General features: G+C 34.1%; 1 protein-coding gene and 1 long non-coding RNA gene across 24 annotated transcripts in view; both read right to left on the bottom strand.

Annotated features, from left to right (window-relative positions):
• EPHA6 (EPH receptor A6) overlaps window positions 1-21,171 on the bottom strand; it is an 880,674-nt gene that overhangs the window by 435,628 nt on the left and 423,875 nt on the right. For all 23 annotated transcript variants that reach the window (XR_007407962.1, XR_007407961.1, XR_004811710.2 and 20 more), the window contains one exon: window positions 13,785-14,120. Coding sequence is in view for 20 of the 23 variants with exons in the window: in XM_025417283.3 (XP_025273068.2) it covers window positions 13,785-14,120 (336 nt within the window). In the remaining 3 variants the exon portion in view is untranslated. The remainder of the gene's footprint in view (window positions 1-13,784; window positions 14,121-21,171) is intronic.
• LOC125754256 (uncharacterized) lies at window positions 13,176-13,778 on the bottom strand. The gene is made up of 2 exons (XR_007407980.1): window positions 13,595-13,778; window positions 13,176-13,382 (listed from the first exon to the last, which is right to left on the bottom strand). It is a non-coding gene; the product is annotated as an uncharacterized LOC125754256 (long non-coding RNA).

Here is a 21,171-nt window from a genome sequence, read left to right as displayed (position 1 = left end):
ACTTCTGCCTTAAAATTCATTATAACTTTTTTTAAAGATTTTATTTATTATTTATTCATGAGAGACAGAGAGAGACAGAGAGAGAGAGAGGCAGACACAGGCAGAGGGAGAAGCAGGCTCCATGCAGGGAGCCTGATGCCGTATTTGATCCCGGGTCTCCAAGATCACACCCTGGGCCAAAGGCGGCGCTAAATCGCTGAGCCACCTGGGCTGCCCAAAATTCATTAGAACTTTATCGAATTCTTCATGAGTGAAGAAAGAGCATATACCGAGGATATGTCATAAGAAAAGTTCTCTTAGAAGGTTAATGCAATTTATTTACATTTTGCATTTCATTTATCATTATGAATTTTTTAATTGAGAAACTTAGGAAAAAATTCTATATTAGCAATTTATTTAAAAAGTTTTATTTCCAACACAGAAATATGTTTTCACATTATTTATATCTAATATTTACATTTAAAATATCAATAAATTATATGGCATTATACTTGCAAGACAATAGTCTTATAGCTTTATTAAATCATTTACAACCTAAGGTAATACTGTTTATAAAGATTTGAACATGAAACTCTAAGACTTTTTTTCCCCAAGATTTTGTTTAAATTTGGCATAATCCTTTTATTTTAATAAGCTACATTTAAAGTTGTAATTACTTAAGTATGTCAAAATGTGTTATATGTTTTTAGCGTGGCCATGTTTGTTTCAGCTTAGTCATATAAAACAAGACTCAAGCACCCTGCAATATTTCACCATGAAATTGAATATTGTTGATTCTACAAAAGTAAACTTTAAAAAAAGGATAATTTTTACAAACACTTTCATGTTTTAAGGTTCAGTGTTGAAAATGTTAAGATTTTAAGCTGTAACAGTGAATTTAAACTCATTGCTTATCATAGTAGCTGCACTCTATTTAGTTTTTTATGTTCTTTGGAGATACCATTACTGTGCCAGAATGACATCGTGGTAGTATCCAATTTTGAAAAGGCATCTTGATGATTCTATCACTTTCATTTTCCTTTTCGAGAGGAGTCTTCTCTGGAGCCTAACATTGCCTACTGGTGATATAAGAGAAAGGCCCTCAGATTACCTTGACAATGCATTCAAGAGGACTTCTTGAAGAGTCCTTAATCTGATATACTGTCACTTCTCCTATGGCTTCTTTAAGATTTGTGACCATAAATGCATAAAACTTCTCTGTCTCCTAGACATACAGAATTAGAGAACAGTAGAAGCAGTTGGGTTGGGGATGATAAGCTTGCAAATGAAATAAGTAGGGATGATCCAACTGGAATTTTCTTTCTTTCTTTTTTTCTTTTTTTTAAAGATTTTATTTATTTAATCATGATAGATCCACAGAGAGAGAGGGAGAGAGGCACAGGCACAGGCAGAGGGTGAAGCAGGCTCCATCCAGGGAGCCCGACATGGGACTTGATCCTGGGTCTCCAGGATCTGACCCTGGGCTGAAGGCAGCGCTAAACCACTGAGCAACTGGGCTGCCCTCAACTGGAATTTTCTATAGATGGTTTTCCCACTATGGTGACCTCCCATCTCTTGAAGTACGATTTATTTTTTTTCTATTTTCTTCTTAAATAGGTTAACAGGCAGAAGAAAACTTTGGTAAAATACATGGGAAACCATGTGAAAGAGTCAGTAAAATACCAGAGGATTGGAAATCTTTCTTAGAAATCTTTGAAATGGGATAAAATAACATTTATTTATAATATAAAATTAAAAATACATATATTTATTTATATAATGTTTATATGTGCATCCTGTCTGATGACTTACAGTTGAAGTCTACAGTCTCTTGAGATTCTTTAAGGCACATGAAAATTGTCACCTTGTAGGATAAGTGTAAAACTAATATGACATGGCAGCAGAAAGGTTAATAAAATTCAGATGGTGGAAAATATTTTAGGAAACAATTTTGTGTGTCAGTTATAGTTTAAATTTAAATATATAATTAAGTAGCATTTGAAATAGAGTTTAATTGTTCTGCTCTTAATACAAGTATCTCACATTTTGTAAAACAGCTAAATGAAAATAGCAGTTGAATCTTTTAAATATTCAAAACTATTCAACACATCAAATGTTTCTTCTGATAAAAATAGAATGAGGAATCTACTCCCAATTTTTAGAGGAGTCTGAATGTGCAATTCATATCTGCAACTGACCAACACACTTACCTTTATGAAAAGTAATTTAAACACTTTAAAATACAATATTATGATAGGACATAACTATCAAATAAACTTATCAAAATATAATCTAAACTCAGAGATAGAAAATAGTCAATCATGCACTATTTGTATAAAGAAGCCTTGAAATAGGAAGCGAAATAGAGAGCTCTTTAATTCACATGAGCATTTTAAAGTAAAAGGTAATACATATCTTAGAGCAGAGGAGTTAAATAAGTTTTTTAAAGGCAAAATGAAATGGAATGAAAAGTACACTTCTATTCACATATAGATATTCACATATAGATAATATTTACCATCCTTGCCATATTATTTACTGGCTTTAAAGAATGATTACTTAAGGAATATGTAAGTTGGATTACAATTTAAAAAGATGAATATACACAATTCAAATCACATCATAATTGTTTTGAGGAAAAAATACCTTTCCATCTTAGGGTACACCTTGGAAATGATCAGCATAACAATATAGAGCAGGGCATCCCCGGTGGTGCAGCAGTTGAGCGCTGCCTGCAGCCCAGGGTGTGATCCTGGAGACCCGGGATCGAGTCCCACATCAGGCTCCCTGCATGGGACCTGCTTCTCCCTCTGCCTGTGTCTCTGCCTCTCTCTCTCTCTCTCTCTCTCTCTCTCTCTGTTTCTCATGAATGAATAAATAAATAAATAAATAAATAAATAAATAAATAAATCTTAAAAAAATAATTTAAAACAATATAGAGCAAAGCATAAAGGTATCATAGTTATGGAGTCTCACCTTAGGTCTATTAGAATGTCAAAATAATTGGAAGAGTATTGGGTACATTACAGAACTTTCAATTATTTTAATCTTTCATTAACGGAAAGCTTTTCTCAGTGCCTAACAGAACAAATGTGTGGTCAAACAACTAGGGCTCTCTTTCATAAAACTAGACAAGTGAAATGGCACCATTCATTCCTGTCATAGCACTACTTAATCATTTATTACTTTATGCATATTTTAAGGACCTGTCTTCCAAGTAGTATTTCAGGCACTCAGTCCTTGAAAATGTATATTGAATCAGATATCACAGAGTCTTCCTTTACTCAGGCAAGCCCTCACTTCTAAATCAGAGAATGAAAGGCTGAGTGTAGGCTGCTCCACATGGGCACATGGGGCTCAAACACTCAAGCATGCATCTTGTTTTCACCACCTGGCATACAGCATAGTCCACTGAGTATACTTGTTTGCGGACTAATGCGTATCAGTAAACGGGAAAAACAATGACATTATTACTTTGTAAAATGTTCTCAGGGCTTGCTTCATGAATGTCTGACTTACCCATCAGCCCTGTTCTCTCCCCTCAGTTGGGATTTGAATGCTCAGCTACTGCCATCTTGAAATTCTTAACAATTTTATCTTTGAAGTTGTGTTTTGTAAGTGAAGTGTGAGGGGGCAATGAGCATGCACGGGGAGCTTGGAGCCCTGGCTTCAGGCAAGGTCCAGCCTCTAGCTACCATTCCACATCTCCAAGTTGTGTTTTCCTGGCCAGATCCCCCTGTTCCTGTCAGATAGTCTTCCAATTCCTGCCTCACCTCTTCATTGCTGACACCCTCCTCCTGGGTTAGGGGACTATGTTGACCACTGAGGAGGCAGGATTACATTGCTGGGTTGTGTCCTGTGCCCAGTGGGGGTCTGGACATGTGCACAGGCAGGATATAGCGTAAGGCACCAGCTATGTGGAAAGCTATGTGTGTATGTATGTGCGTGTGTTGGCTGTGTTCTGAAGAGGTCACATCTTACTGGGGCTAAGTTCCTCACCCACCCCATGCAGGGAGCTTTTGGGAAGGTGATTTAAAGACCTCAGGGATTCTTCCTTCCACTTGGGCATTGGGGGTGTCTTCTTCTCCTTAAAAGAATCCCTGTGCAGAGGGAATGCCCACTTACTGGGCTGGCTCAGTGCCTGGTGAGACCCCTCTCTCTCCTCCCACTCTTTGTGAATATGGCTTACTGTTCTGGTACACTTGAGATGCCTTTAGGGAATGTGATAGGGAAGGAGGGACTACAGGAAAGAATTCTGTGATTTTGATGATCCTGCAGAGGAGTTAAGTGTTTTTCTATTTGTATTTAAAGGTGGCATTGAGCAATATAAAAATGAATGGTAAAGTTTATGCTAATAATTTGAAATTGCATTTTTGTTGTTATTTATAAGGACATTAAATGGCAATTAAAAAGCACCATGACAAGTTGAGAGAGAAGTTGCAGGAGGATAAGGCTTTATATTTTAGTACCTTTAATGACCCCTTTCTCCTGCTTTTTGAACAAAGGGTCCTGCAGTTTCACTTTTCACTGGGCATCACAAATTATGTAGCTGGAACTGACTGTTTAGAATCCAAACCAAATAGAAAAGTGCCAAGGAATACATGGAAGAAAAGAAAAAGCTATTTAATCTAAAGATTCTATATGGAATTTCAGCCTGATTAAAAGGTTGGCAACTTGTTTTTAATCTTTATAAATTAAAGTATTTTAAGCATTAAGATATTTCATATTTTCAATAATGATCAGGATAATTTGTCAACCTTGAAAATCTTTTAGTTTCAATACTACACATTAACACTCTTTCAATCTTTTATAAATTTAAAACAAAGGAGGCATTTGGAAAAAATATTTTTAAAAACCTCATACAAATCAGCTATCCAAATCACCCAGGTTGTTTTGTAGGCAGAGTTTAGTTGATGATATTAAATTGGCTTCCATCTCCAAACAAAGAACTGTATTGGAAATGAGCAAGTAATTGGCTAGACATATGCCTACCATAAAGTAGAGCCTTATATCCTATGGCAGATACAGATTATGCACCATATAATCATATGCATTTATCTTCACTGCTACCACATTCATTTTTTGAAGGATTTAGAATATTTTACTAAACAATCTTCCACCACTACTAATCAATTTGTATTAACAAATGCCATTAACCTTGTTAATGCAGTAGTAGAGGCATTACAATACCAATAAGATCTTATTACTTTATACTAAAGAAAATACCTAGTTATCTTTCCTGCAAAATGTGGAAATGAGAATTCCTCAGAGAAACAACTGATAACTCTAAGAGCCAACTGCTTAAAATGAAGTTTAGGATTAAACAGCAATGTATGATCACCAAGAAAAACCATGACTACTATTAAAGGATGGGTTAGTGTTGATTAAAATCTTTTGCTGAAAATTCTGTAAGCACAGTACCAGAGGATTTAGTGAGCATGAAATTTAGTATGTGCTAAAGAAAATATACGCAATAATATTTTCTTGTTACTTTCTAGACAAATGCCTGCTTAAATTTAAGACTTTGCCCTTTTTATTCCCTCTGCCTGGAATCATCTTTTATATATTCACAGGTTTTCTCCTCAACTCATGATCTGCTCAAGTCTTAGGTTATCCAGAGAGGTAGTTTTGGCTTTCCCCATGTAAAAATGCTTGCTTCGTTATCTTCCAAATCTACTCTATTTAGTTCTTCATCATGGAACATATCACTACTTGCCATTAGAATATAATATCCACAAAGGCAAGGGGGCACTTAGCTGGTTTTGGTTTGTTTTTCCTCCTGTAATTGCTATACCTCTAGTACACAGAACAGTTCTCAGCACACAGTAAATGTTCAATAAATATTTCTGAATGAATTAATAGATAAATAAATGAATGAAAGATAATGCAAACCATCCCCATTTCTGTGACACAAGTCAATGGCGATTTATGAAGTTACAGACAAAGTAGATTGAGAGTATTCTTAGTCAAAACACATCATCTTTGCTCTCAAGAAGCTCACATATTGGTTTGAAAAGCAAAATATTACAAAATATATGGCTATGGCTCAGTGAGATAGAAACATGTGTGCTATGAAACATAACTGACTGGGAGTACTTTAATTTCTGCACTTGTTGACTGAGGACTATCCTCACCAGATTAACTATTCAAGTCTAAGGGCCTTTTCTAGACCATTCATTTACTCAAAAGATGCATGCCACAAAAAGACACGAGACTTGGAAGCAATTTGACATTTCTCAGGAGTAAAAAAGTTTGCAATCCTCCGGACTCTATTATAATTTACCACTTGACTGGACCATAAAGTTACTTAGCTATGATTAACTATACTGACATTTCAATTATCGTCTAGAAATAAAATATTCAGGGCACTTCCAGAGCAGAAACACTTCCTAAGGGATAAGAGCATTTTATATTTCAATATAAGGTGTTTGTAGTTTTTATTTATTTTTATTTTTTAAAGATTTTATTTATTTATTCATAAGAGACACAGAGAGGCAGAGACACAGGCAGAGGGAGAAGCAGGCTCCCTGTGGGGGGCCCAATGTGGGACTTGATTCCAGGACCCCGGGATCAGGACCTGAGCCCAATCCAAGGCAGACACTCAACCACTGAGCCACCCAGGTACCCCTGTTTGTAGTTTTTAATATGTAATTTTCTTGTGTTTAGGAAATATGAAAAACACAAATAATACAGCATCCCTCTTAAATTATCATTATTGCCTTTAAAAAAAGCTTATTGCTTTGTATTCAGTGTATATTTAGTAAGCATATAAAATTTTTACACTGATTTTTTTTTTCTTACTTGAATAGACTTGTACAGATTTTGGAAAAATAACTATTTGCTGTCAAGAATTTTGACAGGGCTGTGAGAGATATTCAGAGATAAAATAATTTATAATACAGATGTAAAGACAAATGAATGTTTACAGTGTCCCTAAGTACCTACTCCAGCAATGTGTAAAAGGTTGGATTTTGAAATAGACTGTATTTCCAAAATGCAGTGAACTGTAAATCAAACAGACATCTCAAGTTTATAAATATATATGAATTCTGTTTATTTAAATCTATTTTCAATGTTAGTTCAATTAATTGCTGATACCTGAGCAAATATATGAAATCTCCAGTCAAAATGTGAGCCTAAGGCAAGACCTATACAGAATAGTCACCCAATGGTAGAAATAGGAGTGTTAAATGTATATTTTAAGAAACCAAAGACTTAGACAATCTGGTTCTGACAGTAATTGCTTTAAAGACCTGTTAGCAAATATCAGCAGAATTGGTTTGTAATTTAGCATTTCTTTCACTTTGAACATAGTCCCTAAAGGTTTTTGCACATGTCAGGATATCTACAAATACAATTTGTTTTAGGTTGACTATCTATAATTAACATTTTCCTTTACTGTCTATGACCTGAATAATTCCTTTAACTGAACTACACACCTTAGTTTTCCTATCATGCACTAAAGAATAAAATAAAATGTTTTCTAGGTATTGCTTTCTAAATGAAACACCTTTAAAAACCATTTAAATAAACTATGAAAATAGAAGATTGCAAAAATAGCTCTGAGGAATTGTAGAAGTCAGTTAATTAAGGTTTATTGCAAAGATCCCTAATTATGAGAGTCATAGTTTTAAATCTATAATCTTATTTATCCAACTGGAATCAGAATAATCAAGGAATGTTTCTCCTAACTACAGCTAAGTGGCTGTAAGTGATTTGGATTTTTTTTTTAATATTTGTTTAATTGTAAACAGATAGCAAACAACTAAGTCAGGGTTATTTAGAATGGTTTCCCTAATGTTTCTTAAATATGAGAAAATATATACATATTAGTCAACTACATGAAGGAAAAGGCAATTCAATGCAAATGTCCTCTTTATCCTCATGTTCTACACGGTGCACAAAAAAAGTAGTAAAAATATAATACACTTTTCTATACTTACTGGTCTCTAAGTTTATTTCCCTACTCATACAAGTGTCACCTTATGAACAATATTACTTTGCTGATTTTTCCCCCCTATCTGTGGCCCTGATAACATAGCAGCAATTTCTGCTAAATGGATGATTCTCCCACTTGTCTTGGCTATTTTATAGACACTCACTCATTTCTTCAAATTTTAAGTTAAATCTTCAGTTCCTCTCCCAAATTCTGCTATACGTCTGCAATATGTCAACTCTTCAGATGCCTTTCGTATATCAGTCATCAGTACCTAATCCCTCAATTGCTTAACCTCTGCTTGGTTCCTTCTGCTCAGAATTCTTTCCCCTGTCCCAGTCTCATTTTGCGTACTCATCTCTTAGAATAAAATTTAATTTAAGTGCCAGTTCCTCAGGAAGACTATATTCACCAGACTTACAAAATATATACTCTGAGATCACTTTGCTCTTCTCTTTGGTGGAACTTATCACATACTAATTGTATATTTGTCAAGTTATTTTTTATTATCTGCCTCCACACCAGAGTGTAAGGTCATAAAGGCTCACTCAGCAATGTAGATATGTTGAAAAAATTAAAAGCTTGTGAGCAGCATGTATTACTTCTCCATTTTGGTTTAAAAACAATGAGACATAACCTACAGATAATGAGAAAAATCTTTGACTGTGGTCCTCTCAGTCCAACAAAATTGTAATGCGTTACTTACCAGATAACTTTGGAAAGTGACTTTCAAGTTGCTTCAAAGAGATTTTCCAAAGATACCCAAGTGAGATGATGGAAAATGCCTTCCTCAATTTGCAGCAGTAAAACTATTATCTTATTAAGGTTGGCACACATTCTAAGAGCTGAAGTCTGGTTCTGAGAGATTCCAATTACTATAAGCTCCTTTTTTTTTTTTTCACTCAACACTAGGATATGGTATTAAAAGCAAAACTGATACATGCAGATTGAACTATTTAATACTGCTACCCTTGCTTAAAGTATTTGCATTTTTAAAGATGTGATTCTCTAATGTCAGAATTTCAGGCACAGTGAGACAAGGTCTTCTTAGTGTCTCTCAAAATTGTGACATGGGGATAGTCACTCATACTCATAAGGTGATTGTAATACTTTTTGTATTAGTGCCAGGGAAATGTATGTCACTATTCAATGGCTCAGTGCCATCTGTATACAGGAATATTTTTGTTGTGTTTTTAAGTTTTTACTTGAATTCCAGTAGTTAACATAGAGTGTTATATTAGTTTCAGTTGTACAACAATTCCATACATCACCTCATGCTCACCACGAAAACTTTACCCTTTAACTCCCACCACCTATTTATTAAACCATCCCTTCATTGCCCTCCCCTCTCATAATCATCAGTTTGTTCTCTATAGTTAAGAATCTGTTTCTTGGTTTGTTTCTCTTTTTTTTTCCCCTTTGCTCATTTGTCTTTTGTTTCTTACACTGCACTTTGAATGAAATCATATGGTATTTGTCTTTCTCTGATTGACTTATTTTGCTTAGTATAATACACTCTAGCTCCATCCATGTTATTGCAAATGGCACAATTTCATTCTTCCTGATGGCTGAGGAACATCCCATTGTATGTGCACCACGTCTTTATCCATTCATATATAGACACTGGGCTGTTTCCATAGTTCAGCTACTGTAAATAATGTTACTAGAATATAGGGGTGCATGCATGAAACCTTTGTTGTTGTTGTTTCACATGTATCTCTTTGAATCACTGTTTTGTATTCTTTGGGTAAATATCCAGTAGTACCATTGCTGGATCATAGGGCAGCTCTATTTACAACTTTTTGAGGAACCTCCACACTGTTTTTCACAGTGGCTGCACCAGTTTGCATTCCCACCAACAGTGCAAGAGGGTTCTTTTTTCTCTACGTCCTTACCAATACTTGCTAGTTTTCAGTTGATTTTAGCCATTCTGACAGGTGTGAGACGATATCTCATTGTGATTTTGATGTGAATTTCCCTGATGGTAACTGATGGTGAGCATCCTTTCATGTGTCTGTTGGCCTTCTGGACGTCTTTGGAGAAAAGGCTGTTTACGTATTTTGCCCGGTTTTAATTGGATTATCTGTTTCAAGGGTGTTAGAGTTTAAGTTGATTATATGATTTTGATCCTAACTATTTATCATATATATCATTTGCAAATATCTTCTCCCATTCTTTAGGTTATCTTTTAATTTTGTTGATCATTTCCTTCACTGTGCAGAAGCTTTTTATTTTGACGTAGTCCCAACAGTTTATTTTTGCTTTTGTTTCCCTTGTCTCAGGGGACATAGCTAGAAAAAAGTTGCAATGGCTGATGTGAAAGGGGTTACTGCCTAAGTTCTCTTCTAGGATTTTTATGGTTTCAGATCTCACATTTAGGCTTTTCATTCATTTTGAGTTTACTTTTGTGGATAGTGTAAGAAAGCAGTCCAGTTTCATTCTGCTGCACATTGCTCTCCAGTTTTCCCAACAGTTGAAGAGACTGTCTTTTTCCCATTGGATATTCTTTTCTGTTTGTCGAAGATCAATTGACTATATAGTTGTGGGTTCATTTCTGGATTTTCTATCCTTTTTTATTGCTCTACATGTCAATTTTTGCACCAGTGCCATACTGTTTGAATGACCACAGCTTTGTATTATAACTTGAAGTCCAGAAATGTCATGCCTCCAGCTTTTCTTTTCTTTTTTGAGATTCCTTTGGCTATTCAGGGTCTTTTGTGGTTCCATACATATTTATGGATTGATTGTTCTAGTTCTGTGAAAATTGCTGTTGGTATTTTGATAGGGATTGCATTAAATGTGTAGATTGCTTTGGGTAGTATGGCCATTTTAACAATATTTGTTCTTCTTATCCATGAGCATGGAATGTCTTTCCTTTCCCTTTGGAATCTACAATGTATTTTATCAGTGTTTTATAGTTTTCAGCGTACAGGTCTTTCACCTCTGTAGTTAATTTATTCCTCAGTATCTTATGGTTTTGGTACAATTGTTAACGGGACTGATTCCTTGATTCCTCTTTTAGCTGCTTCATTATTGGTGTATAAAAATGCAACAGATTTCTGTACGTTGATTTTGTATCCTACAACTTTACTGAATTTATCAGTTCTAGCAGCTTTTTTGGTGAAATCTTTTAGGTTTTCTATATAGAATATCATGTCAACTGCAAACAGTGAAAGTCTGACTTCTTAGCTATTCGAATGCCTTTTATTTCTTTTTGCTTTCTGATTGCTGTGGGCTAGATTTTACAGTACTATGTTGAATAAAAGTGCTAACAGTGGACATCCTTGTCTTATTCCTGCTGGTCATAATATTTTATTGATACTGTGGCAGTATTTTAGCTGAGTTGGGTCTTTTATGTACTTTTCAAATAAAATTTAAGTACATTTAGATTTTTCATACTATTTATATCTAAAACACAGTTAAATTTAGTTAACAATAATTGTTTCTTAATATTCTTCAATAAAGTGAAATTTGCTGGGGAGGACTGCTTAATATTAACATTCCAGAATGTATAGTCTCAATATATGGATACCATATTTTATTTTGTGCCTAATTAACCTTCTGTCTTCAGAGCAATATAGTTTTAATGAATTCTCCCATATTAAAACTGAGAAACAATTTATATTCTGTCCTCTGCTAAGTGGAAAAGTAGACTAAATGAACTCTCTTTTAATCCTAGAAAGGCTGTTCAATGCAATACGTATGAAATTATGTAAACATAGTTACATACATATTTTATTTAAAGTAATAAATTGTTTTTCCCCCAACATAATTATTTATGCCCCATAGTTAAGAATAGTCGTTCTAGGTTGTATTTTTTTGGCTCAGTGGCAGCCAAAAGGCCTTAGGCATAATCTGCTAATGCAGAGAGGAATAGAAGATGCTAATCTATTTTATCCTGAAGACATTTGACCAGATTTTGTTCATCTTACGGAAAAGAAGAAAAAATAAAGAGGAAATAGGAATTCCTTTATAAAAGCCATAAAGCAAATTCTACAGTGTGTAACTATTTGCTAAATGAAGAGAAAAATTGCATGGTAAATACAAGATGATGATTGTACAGTACTATTTGACTTTGCTTTATTTATCAGATGCATTTCTGAAGATTATCAGCAAAGTGAATTTATCTGTAGTACTTAAAAAAAGTATTATTCATTTAAAATATTTTAACAAAATATTAAGGTTTTTCCTGCACATTTTACAGTTTTGGCAACATTTTTAACTTTTTATTTTGTAATCATTATAGATTGACAAAAATATGTATAGTGAGGTCCTGTACACTGTTTCAGACTCTCTAGTGTTAACTATTTGCATAACTGTGGCACAAAATCAAGATCAGAAAATTGACATTAGTAAAATCCACTGTGTATGTGTGTGTGTGTGTATATATATAGCTCTATGCAATTGATCACATATGTAGCTTCATGTAACTACCACAACAATCAAGATACATAACTCTATGATCACCACAAGGCTCTCTCTTGTCCTCATGGCCATTTTCCTCTCCCCAAATCCCCAGCTCTGGCCACCACTTCTCTATTCTTCATGTCTATAATTACGTTATTTCAAGAACACTATAGAAGTGAATCACACAATATGCATCTCTTTGAAATTGGCTTTTCAGTCAATGTTAGAGCCCTTAAAGTTCACCCAGTTGTATGTATCAATAATTTGTTCCTTTTTATTGCTGAAAAATGAAACCAACCTTCCTGATACCTTATTCTTGAACTTTTAGTCTCTAGAACTGTGAGAAAATAAATTACTGTTGTGTGAGCCACATACTGTGGCATTTGTTACAGCATAAGAATAGTTTTATTTTTATAAACTTGTCTAATATATATGTGCTCATATACAACTATACTTTCTGCTATAAGACAATCATGTATGTGTCCACATAATTTATGAATGCTTCCCAAATGGAGTTTTAAAAATCTCTGATGCTTTTCCTGTATCATGTACTGCAATAAATTGTGTTACAAGGGACTTAAAGAGAATATATACTAATAAAAATCATAAGGGTATTCGTGCTTAACTATGTTGCAGTAAAAATCTATACTGTTATGAAGGGAACATTTAACTGAAATCAATTGGATTTTTTAAAAAGACAGTTTAACTAACAACTTTTTACAAAGGGTACCTAACAAGAGCATTCGGATACATTTCCGGGTATTTTTTGCTATTTCTTTTCAGAGTGGATCACAGTTAAGCATGTTGGCTGCAGTGTTTTTAGAACACAGATTTGAATTATAATTAACATTAATTCTTACTATTTGTTTTATTTGATATGGAAAAGGAATGGCAAAATAAGTAACTGAATTTCAATTCACTTAGTGACTTCTTTTCAGCAATGTTTTTTTTATATCGAACATTTGTTGGTAATAGGGACTTGTTCAATAAGATGCATTTGTAAAGGATTATATCAAAAGCAATGCATAAGCATTAGAGAGAAGCATTATATCTAAATAACCTTACTAGGGATCCCTGGGTGGCGCAGCGGTTTGGCGCCTGCCTTTGGCCCAGGGCGCGATCCTGGAGACCTGGGATCGAATCCCACATCGGGCTCCCGGTGCATGGAGCCTGCTTCTCCCTCTGCCTATGTCTCTGCCTCTCTTTCTCTCTCTGTGACTATCATAAATAAATAAAATTAAAAAAAAAAAAATAAATAAATAAATAAATAACCTTACTAATAAAAAATAATATGAAAAGTACCTTTCTAGACCTTAGAAACCTGTAAGAACAACAACCAGAAAATCACCTCTTTAGTGTATAGAGAATACAAGTGCACTTCAGTGAATATAGGTCCACCAGGGATATTATGCATCAAAAGCAAATTATGGGTTTGTTTAGAGAGAATGGCAGTGGAACTTACCATCTTGATCCGTGGTCACTGTAATAGCTGTGAATGGCTTTGGAGAAAAACTTAACTCAGAAACTCCATTCATGGCTTCTATTTCAAAGGTGTAATTCACGTGAGACACAAAGTCAAGTACTATCACAGAGTTGTTGATCAGGCCAGAATGTCTTGGGATGAAGCGGAGTCCTCCACCACAGTCCTCACACTGGCTGGTGTCTAAGCCACATTTCTTACAGATCACACTGTATGTGAGATCTTTTCTCCCTCCTGTGTCACTTGGTGGGCTCCACTCCAAAATAAGGGCTGTTTCATTGATGTTAAAAGCCACATTCCTAGGAGCTGAGGGTGGCCCTAGAGAAAAGCAATTAAAAAAACAAATGTACATGTATAGGTCAATGAATTAGAAGGGTGCTAACTTGAAAACTTCATCAATAAACATTTGTCTTGTATGTTGGTTTGAGCCCTTCTGATAGGAACCAAAAAGAAATATGGTTTAAAATATCTGATTATGTCTAGAAAGAAAGGAGTCTTAGGAGTGAAGATGATCTATATCTTAACTTTCTTGTATATGCATATGAATATTAAATATCAAAAGCCAAAGATATGGTAATTATACTTTGAAAACTTGTTTAATGAAATTTATCATAGGCAAAGATTGTTTTAAATTATGTGGTGTTTTTAATTATATTTTAATAATTATATCACCATTTTGAAAATTTGGAAAAAATACCAACATACATATATAAAAACACAGTATGTTTCTTTCTTGCTATTTTTCCATACGGATCACACTGCATAGAGTACTTAATTATCCTTTAACTACTTCAATCTTTTCTTAAAATTGTGTTAATAATCTTTTATACTTATGCAAGTACTTCAAAGCCCAGTTTTGTATCATTTGTTGCATAAACATTAACTGAAGGTCTACCAGGTGTCAGGCACTACATTATGTGTGAAATAATACAGATTCCTTTCTATAAGAGACTATGCTTTTGACAGATTCATCACATAAATATAATAAAATAATACTTTTAAAGATTTTATTTATTTGACACAGAGAGAGAGAGAGCAAGCACAAGCAGAGGGAGAAAGGCAGGATTCCTATTAAGCAGGGTTCAATCCCAGGACCCCAGGACCATGACCTGAGCCAAAAGTAGATGCTTAACCAACGGAGGTACCCAGGTGCCCTACATAAATATAATAAATAACCCCCCTGTCATACACTAAAAGAATTAGTTTTAAGAAATGTAAAACAATTCTTTATATTTCTGCTACCAAGAAAATTTGCTTAGAAGGTGGCATGAAATTATCTGCAACATTATTTCCATAGAAAGAAATTCAAGTTTTGGTATAGGCTGCTTTTGGATCTCAAGATACAGTCCTTCATTCATGAAATAAATATTTATTTTTAAGTGACTACTATGTGTGCCAGATAACCTGGCTAGATTCTGGACTTAGTGTGAATGTAACAGACATAATTCTTACTTTGTTATGCACATTTTAGTTGAATGGCAAAACACATACACACATTAAACAAAAGAATAGAATTCAAACTATAATACGTACAACTGCAAAAATTAAAAGGAAAGGATGTGAAATAAACATTATCAGGAGGACCAGGGGAGCCTTGGTGGCTCAGTTGGTTGAGTGTCCAACTCTTGGTTTCAGCTCAGGTCATGATCTCAGGGTCATGGGGTCAAGGCCCGCATCAGGCTCCAGGCTCAGCACAGAATCTACTTGTCCCTCTCCCTCTGCTCCTCCCCCTCCCCACCTCTGTTCATGTGCTCTTCTTTTTCTCTCTCTCTCTCTCAAAATACATAAATAAAATATTTAAAAACACACACACATTATGAGAAGGACCAATCTGAGAAATGTTCTGAGAAAGCCTTATATAGGTGATGAGGAAGAGGATGTCAGGGAATGAGAAGAGTATTAAGGATAGAAGGTTCTTTAGTCAAGAAAGATCTTAAAATAGTCACGGAACTGGTAGATAATCACTGTGGCTAAAATGCAAAAAAGAAAAAAAAAGTAAGAAATGAGTTTTAAGGAAGAAAGGGTTGGAAAGTGTAAGACTCCTAGGCTCTTTGGAACGAGTCTGGATGTTTTTTCTTTGTACAACAGGAACAGACTTAGAGATTTCATATACGTAGGTAATGTGTTTTTAAAAGAACACTCTGGCTGCAGTGTAGGAAATAGAGTAAGTACAGGGGACTCATTAGTGAGATCTGTTACACGGCGTTAAGAGTAGCCTAACATTACTCATAAATTTACATGACTATGAATTGGGTTTGAGATATTAAGAATTGTTAGTTTATATTTTCCTTTTTCCTTTTGCTGGATCCTGATAACAGCAACCTGATGGGTAGGGACCTGAGCCCTCTGTATGTATATCACCTAAAGTCTGACCTAGAAATGGGATGGTTAGCTTTTCTAAAAGGTTTCTGCATTCTTTGCTTTATCCATTTCATGTTTCAGAGTTACAGAAATGTCTTTCCTCAGAAAGGAAAATATGCAAAGCATTTCAGCTGGAGCACAGGGACACGTGTAGCTTTTTACCTCCAACCTAGACTTATGCCTGGGAGATAAAGATACATTATCATTATCATAGTAAGGTCTTCCTACAGAATGACATATTCATATTGTTGCTCTTTACTCTTACTATAATGGAAAACATGAATTATTATTCACTTATATTTTCATGAATAGGAAGAATGTTATCAATTATGTTATGGGTGTCTACAAGTATATAACTGTCCGCCTGGAGATACTAAAAAAAAAAAGGCAGACACCCTTCTTACTCAAGGGCCCTCATACCAATTTGCATGACGATTAAATAGCTTTTTAATTGCTGTTAAATTATGCCAGCTAAACTGTGATTTCATGCAAATATTAAGCTGTAATGACATGCAGTGAATCATTTACTAAGATTTAGAACTTGGAACAAAGAGAGACAATTAATTCTAATCCTCAGATTCAACTAAATTATGTGTCACTGGGCTTTTATGAATGTGGCCTGATTGCTTTGTTATCATTTATAAATTATACAAAGATTATATGACATTGGGAAAAAAAAACTTGGCAGCAATAACCCTTTTGGAGACATCTGTATTGAAAACTCTTAGGGAGTTCCTTATGTTGATTTTTTGTTTCTTTAAAGGAAACAAGTAATTCATGAAGAAGAAAAGTAATCTCCACACTTTACTCTCCAGATTGATCATAAGAGAAGGGCAATTATTCTGATTTGCACTAGATGTTTTTCAAGTCCATCATATAATAAACCTTACATTAAAACTACAGTTTTATTTCTACTAGTGTATCTAGAAAATATATTTTTAATCTCTTTTTTTTTGGCCTCAATTTGGATTCCCCTTTTCCAGTTTTAAAGAATAAAGGAAGCTGTAACAGTAAGTTTATGAAAGCCTGGGAGCACTGCTGTCTTTTCTCTGCCCAGAAAAGCTCTGAGCCCCACCTTCCTCTGAGTAGCTGAGGCCAGGTGGGCTACAGTTTTTATTTTGTCTTATTTCATTTTATGTAAAATGTTTCTAAACAGAACTATATTTCTGAAAATATATCCTGTGGAATATCTATAGTCCCATGAGCTATCACACAAAAAATGAATTTAGTACTGCAATTAAGATACCTCTGGCTGACTGACACCGAAACAAAAGTAACACAATTTGCTTCTCTTTGTTGAATCCAACATTCCCAAATATTTGTTTATAGAAACTTATTTTCCAAGAAGCATCTACAGGAGTCCTAGCATTCCACAGAAGTACTCTTACAGGCTGACACAGATGGAGAACAAACTTATGGATCATATTTCAGTTACCACATCAACTGCTGTAGATTTATATTTCATGATTATAATTGTAGAAATATCTAACTGACAAATAACCGGGGTCCTTTTCATACTGACTCAAGAATGACAATTCACCTACTATATAACTAATTGTGATTGCAGATGCATTTTCTAACCTTAGGAACAAGGAAAATTTGATTCATATGACTGAGACTATCATGTCATAGAAGGCTACTGTTTATACTGTATTTTATCAGTTAAGTTACTACTTGGCAAAAATTTAAGTGTGTGTGTTAATTTAATGACTATCATAAATATCATAGCATAGCTTCCTAATAAAAAGTAAATTTCTTCATATTTATGAGTTTGCAAATGAGAGAAAAATAGTTCTATGTTGATCTAAGCCCAAGTGAACATTTAAAAACTTTGTTGAACCATCTAGAGATATTTAGGTAAATGCTTTTGCAATAAGCAAACTGTAAAATCCCTATGTAAAAGGTAAATACATAAGAATAAGTGAAAAAGTACATCTCTAGATTTTACTAATGTACTAAAAATGTAAGTTGTCAGATTTGCATATGGTATACTTTAAAACTCTAAAATTCATCTCATTTTTTGATTTATCACTGTTACCTTTAACTTTTATCTCCAGCCATATTATTAATCTAATGTCCTTCCTATATGACTTTTCAAAAATGTATTTAATAGTGGTAACTGTAAGCAGAACTTTGTATTTTCCTTGTCTAAGCCACTTTGGGCTCAAAGTTTTATTCATAAAATGTTTGTGTATTTGGAAATGGATGATGAGTAATCACAAAAGTGGGGCTTCAACCTCACCAGAAAAAAGATAGATCAGTTTAGTCAGATAAAGGAATGAGGCCCAGGAAAGTACTAGAATTATGTCATGGTCATGCACTATATTAATGGTTGGATGGTATCTAGGTCTTTTTATGTTTAGATTTTTTAACTCTACTACATGTATTCTTCCTATAAATAAAAAGGTCTGGTAAATAAATATTTAAAGTATTTTATAGTGCTTTGCTTAGAGAGTATTGTCAAACACAAATTTTCAAAACATACAAGTTAATGAGAAATTTATTGCTTTCCAATGACAGATTCTTTTTAATAATGTTATCTCAAAGCATTTAAAAATAATTTTATACACAGAGGGCAATTGAAAATTAAATCTTCAAAATAAATATTGCTCAAAACACAGCAGCATGTATACTTCAAATCTTTGCATGCCACATACTTTAATTTTCTTCAATATTTTTACAACTCCTTTAGTAACTAAATTAATGCCCAAATTAAGACTTGCTATCCATTAATGTTATCATAGTACTATGGATGATATCTTAGATAATTCTTTTTAGATTCTCCATTATTTCTAAGACTCACAGTTAAATAAAACAAACAAAAATCTAATAGACACTATTCACTTCCAGAATAAAATCTAAACCTCTCAACTTCATAACTATGTTCTATATAACCAGACCTCTTACTACCTTTTGCTGCATCTCAATGCCTTTGTGCATGCTGTTTGTTTATGTCCTTTTGCTCTGTGCAAAATTCTTACTCATCCCTTCATGTTCCACTTTAAGTGTTACCCACTCTGTGATACTTCCCTATTGGTCCTCAGACAGAAAGGAACACTCTTATACCTTATAGGTATGAATTTCTAAAAATACAGCCAACATTTTTGAGTACTCATCTTTTTTTTTCTAAGAAGCGCACATAATATTTCATGTGATGTATTTAATTCAGTTATCATGATAAACCCATAAGGTAGTTATTAATCACCATTTCATAGAAGATTAATAAGCGTACACATTATATTGAATTGTTTGTATACAAGTCTATCCTTGTCTAGATTGATCCCGAGGTAATATATGCCTTAATTAAGGGAACAAATAGAATGCATGGTTTTACGTAATCCTCCAAGAATTATTTTTCAAATAATGCCAATTTTCACAAATATTGGAGAAGCTTAAGGTTATAACCTTTCCAAGAGCCTGGTGTTTCTGGTTAAGGATAGATTCAGATGACTTGAAGAGAATGTTTATATTAAGGTAACTGAGATTAACGAATAAAGATCCATAGCAAGAAGGGTAGTCACCCATCTCTCTACCTATTGGGAAGGAATCTAAAACTTCTCAAAGTACAAAAAAAAAAACAAACAAACAAACAAACAAACAAAAAAACCCACAAAAAACAAAACCAAAACCCCCAAAACAAAACAAAAACAAAACAAAAAAAACACTTCTGTTGACACTTAGAAACCTGAAAAGTAAACATACAGAACATAGATATAATTTTACCTTGGAAAAATCCCAAGAAATGGTTATCAGCTGCCCTCATCAATTCAGAAAAAAAAAAAATAAACCCATAGAATAACTAACTATAAATTACAGAAATGTATTATAGCTATACAGGTCAAGAGTTATATGGCAAAACCACATGTAGGACAAAAGCATACTAAAATACAAATGAAACAATGAGAAGGCTGACTTTGGATCTTCTGAGTCAAATATTATCCAGTTCCCTATAACCATGAAAAAAAATATGCACACCTACATACAGCCCTTTCTGTGTTTCAGTCAATTATTTTTAATTACTCATTAGAAATAGAGAAATATGAAAAGACTAAGCACAGTTATAATTTGGGAGGGAAAACAAAACAATAAATGAATAGATTAAAGCAAATTAATAACCTTTCTCAGAATGAGTAAAACTGTGGGGATAATAATGAATGCTACCTTTCCAATTATGGATGCTCCTTGGTAATTGATTTGTTGTGTACAAGTAGGTGATATTGAATGGGACAATACTCTCTGAATTCCAACTGTAGAGGCCTGGCAGTAAGTGGTAACTCAACTCTCCAGCATCAGCAGAATGACCGCTTAATAAGTCTTCCTATAGAAGAACTTCTCCCACATGATTTGGTAAAAGAACCTCCTCCACTGAAATAAAAACTATAGTATTTACATTTAGGAAACTCTAAGAAGCTCAAATGCCATCCTACATCAGTGACCAGTATTAGGGAAACTGAGATTCACTGAATACAGGTATTTATTCCATAATGTAAATAATTTTAAAAATATACACGAGAGACTCCTAACTCTGGGAAATGAACTAGGGGTGGTGGAAGGGGAGGTGGGCGGGGGGTGGGGGTGACTGGGTGACAGGTACTGAGGGGGGCACTTGATTCGATGAGCACTATATGTTGGCAAATTGAACACCAATAAAAAATAAATTTATAAAATATATATTTTATATATATTAAAATATATATATACCATTGCAATGCACAAAGTAATATTTAGAGTTATCTTCATAGTAAGACAAGAATATAACACAGTCTTCTAGAAGTAACACGATCCACTTTTGCAACTTCTCCCATTCTGGTGTCTGCAAAATTGTGGTTCCTACATTGTGTTTACAGTAAGCCACCTAACCAATCAATCAGGTGCACATTTGTATTTGAGTTGTAAGATTGAAAAGCAAGGAACCAGAATGGTTTTCCATGCAAAACATACCTAGGAAAGAGAGAAGAAAACTGAGATATGGGGGGCTGGGGAAGAAGAGACAGCAAGCAGAGTATGG

This window comes from Canis lupus, chromosome 33, assembly GCF_003254725.2.
Source record: "Canis lupus dingo isolate Sandy chromosome 33, ASM325472v2, whole genome shotgun sequence".
NCBI lineage: Eukaryota > Metazoa > Chordata > Mammalia > Carnivora > Canidae > Canis > Canis lupus.
The sequence above is the reverse complement of the archived record's forward strand: the minus strand, read 5'-3'. Positions and strand labels throughout refer to the sequence as shown.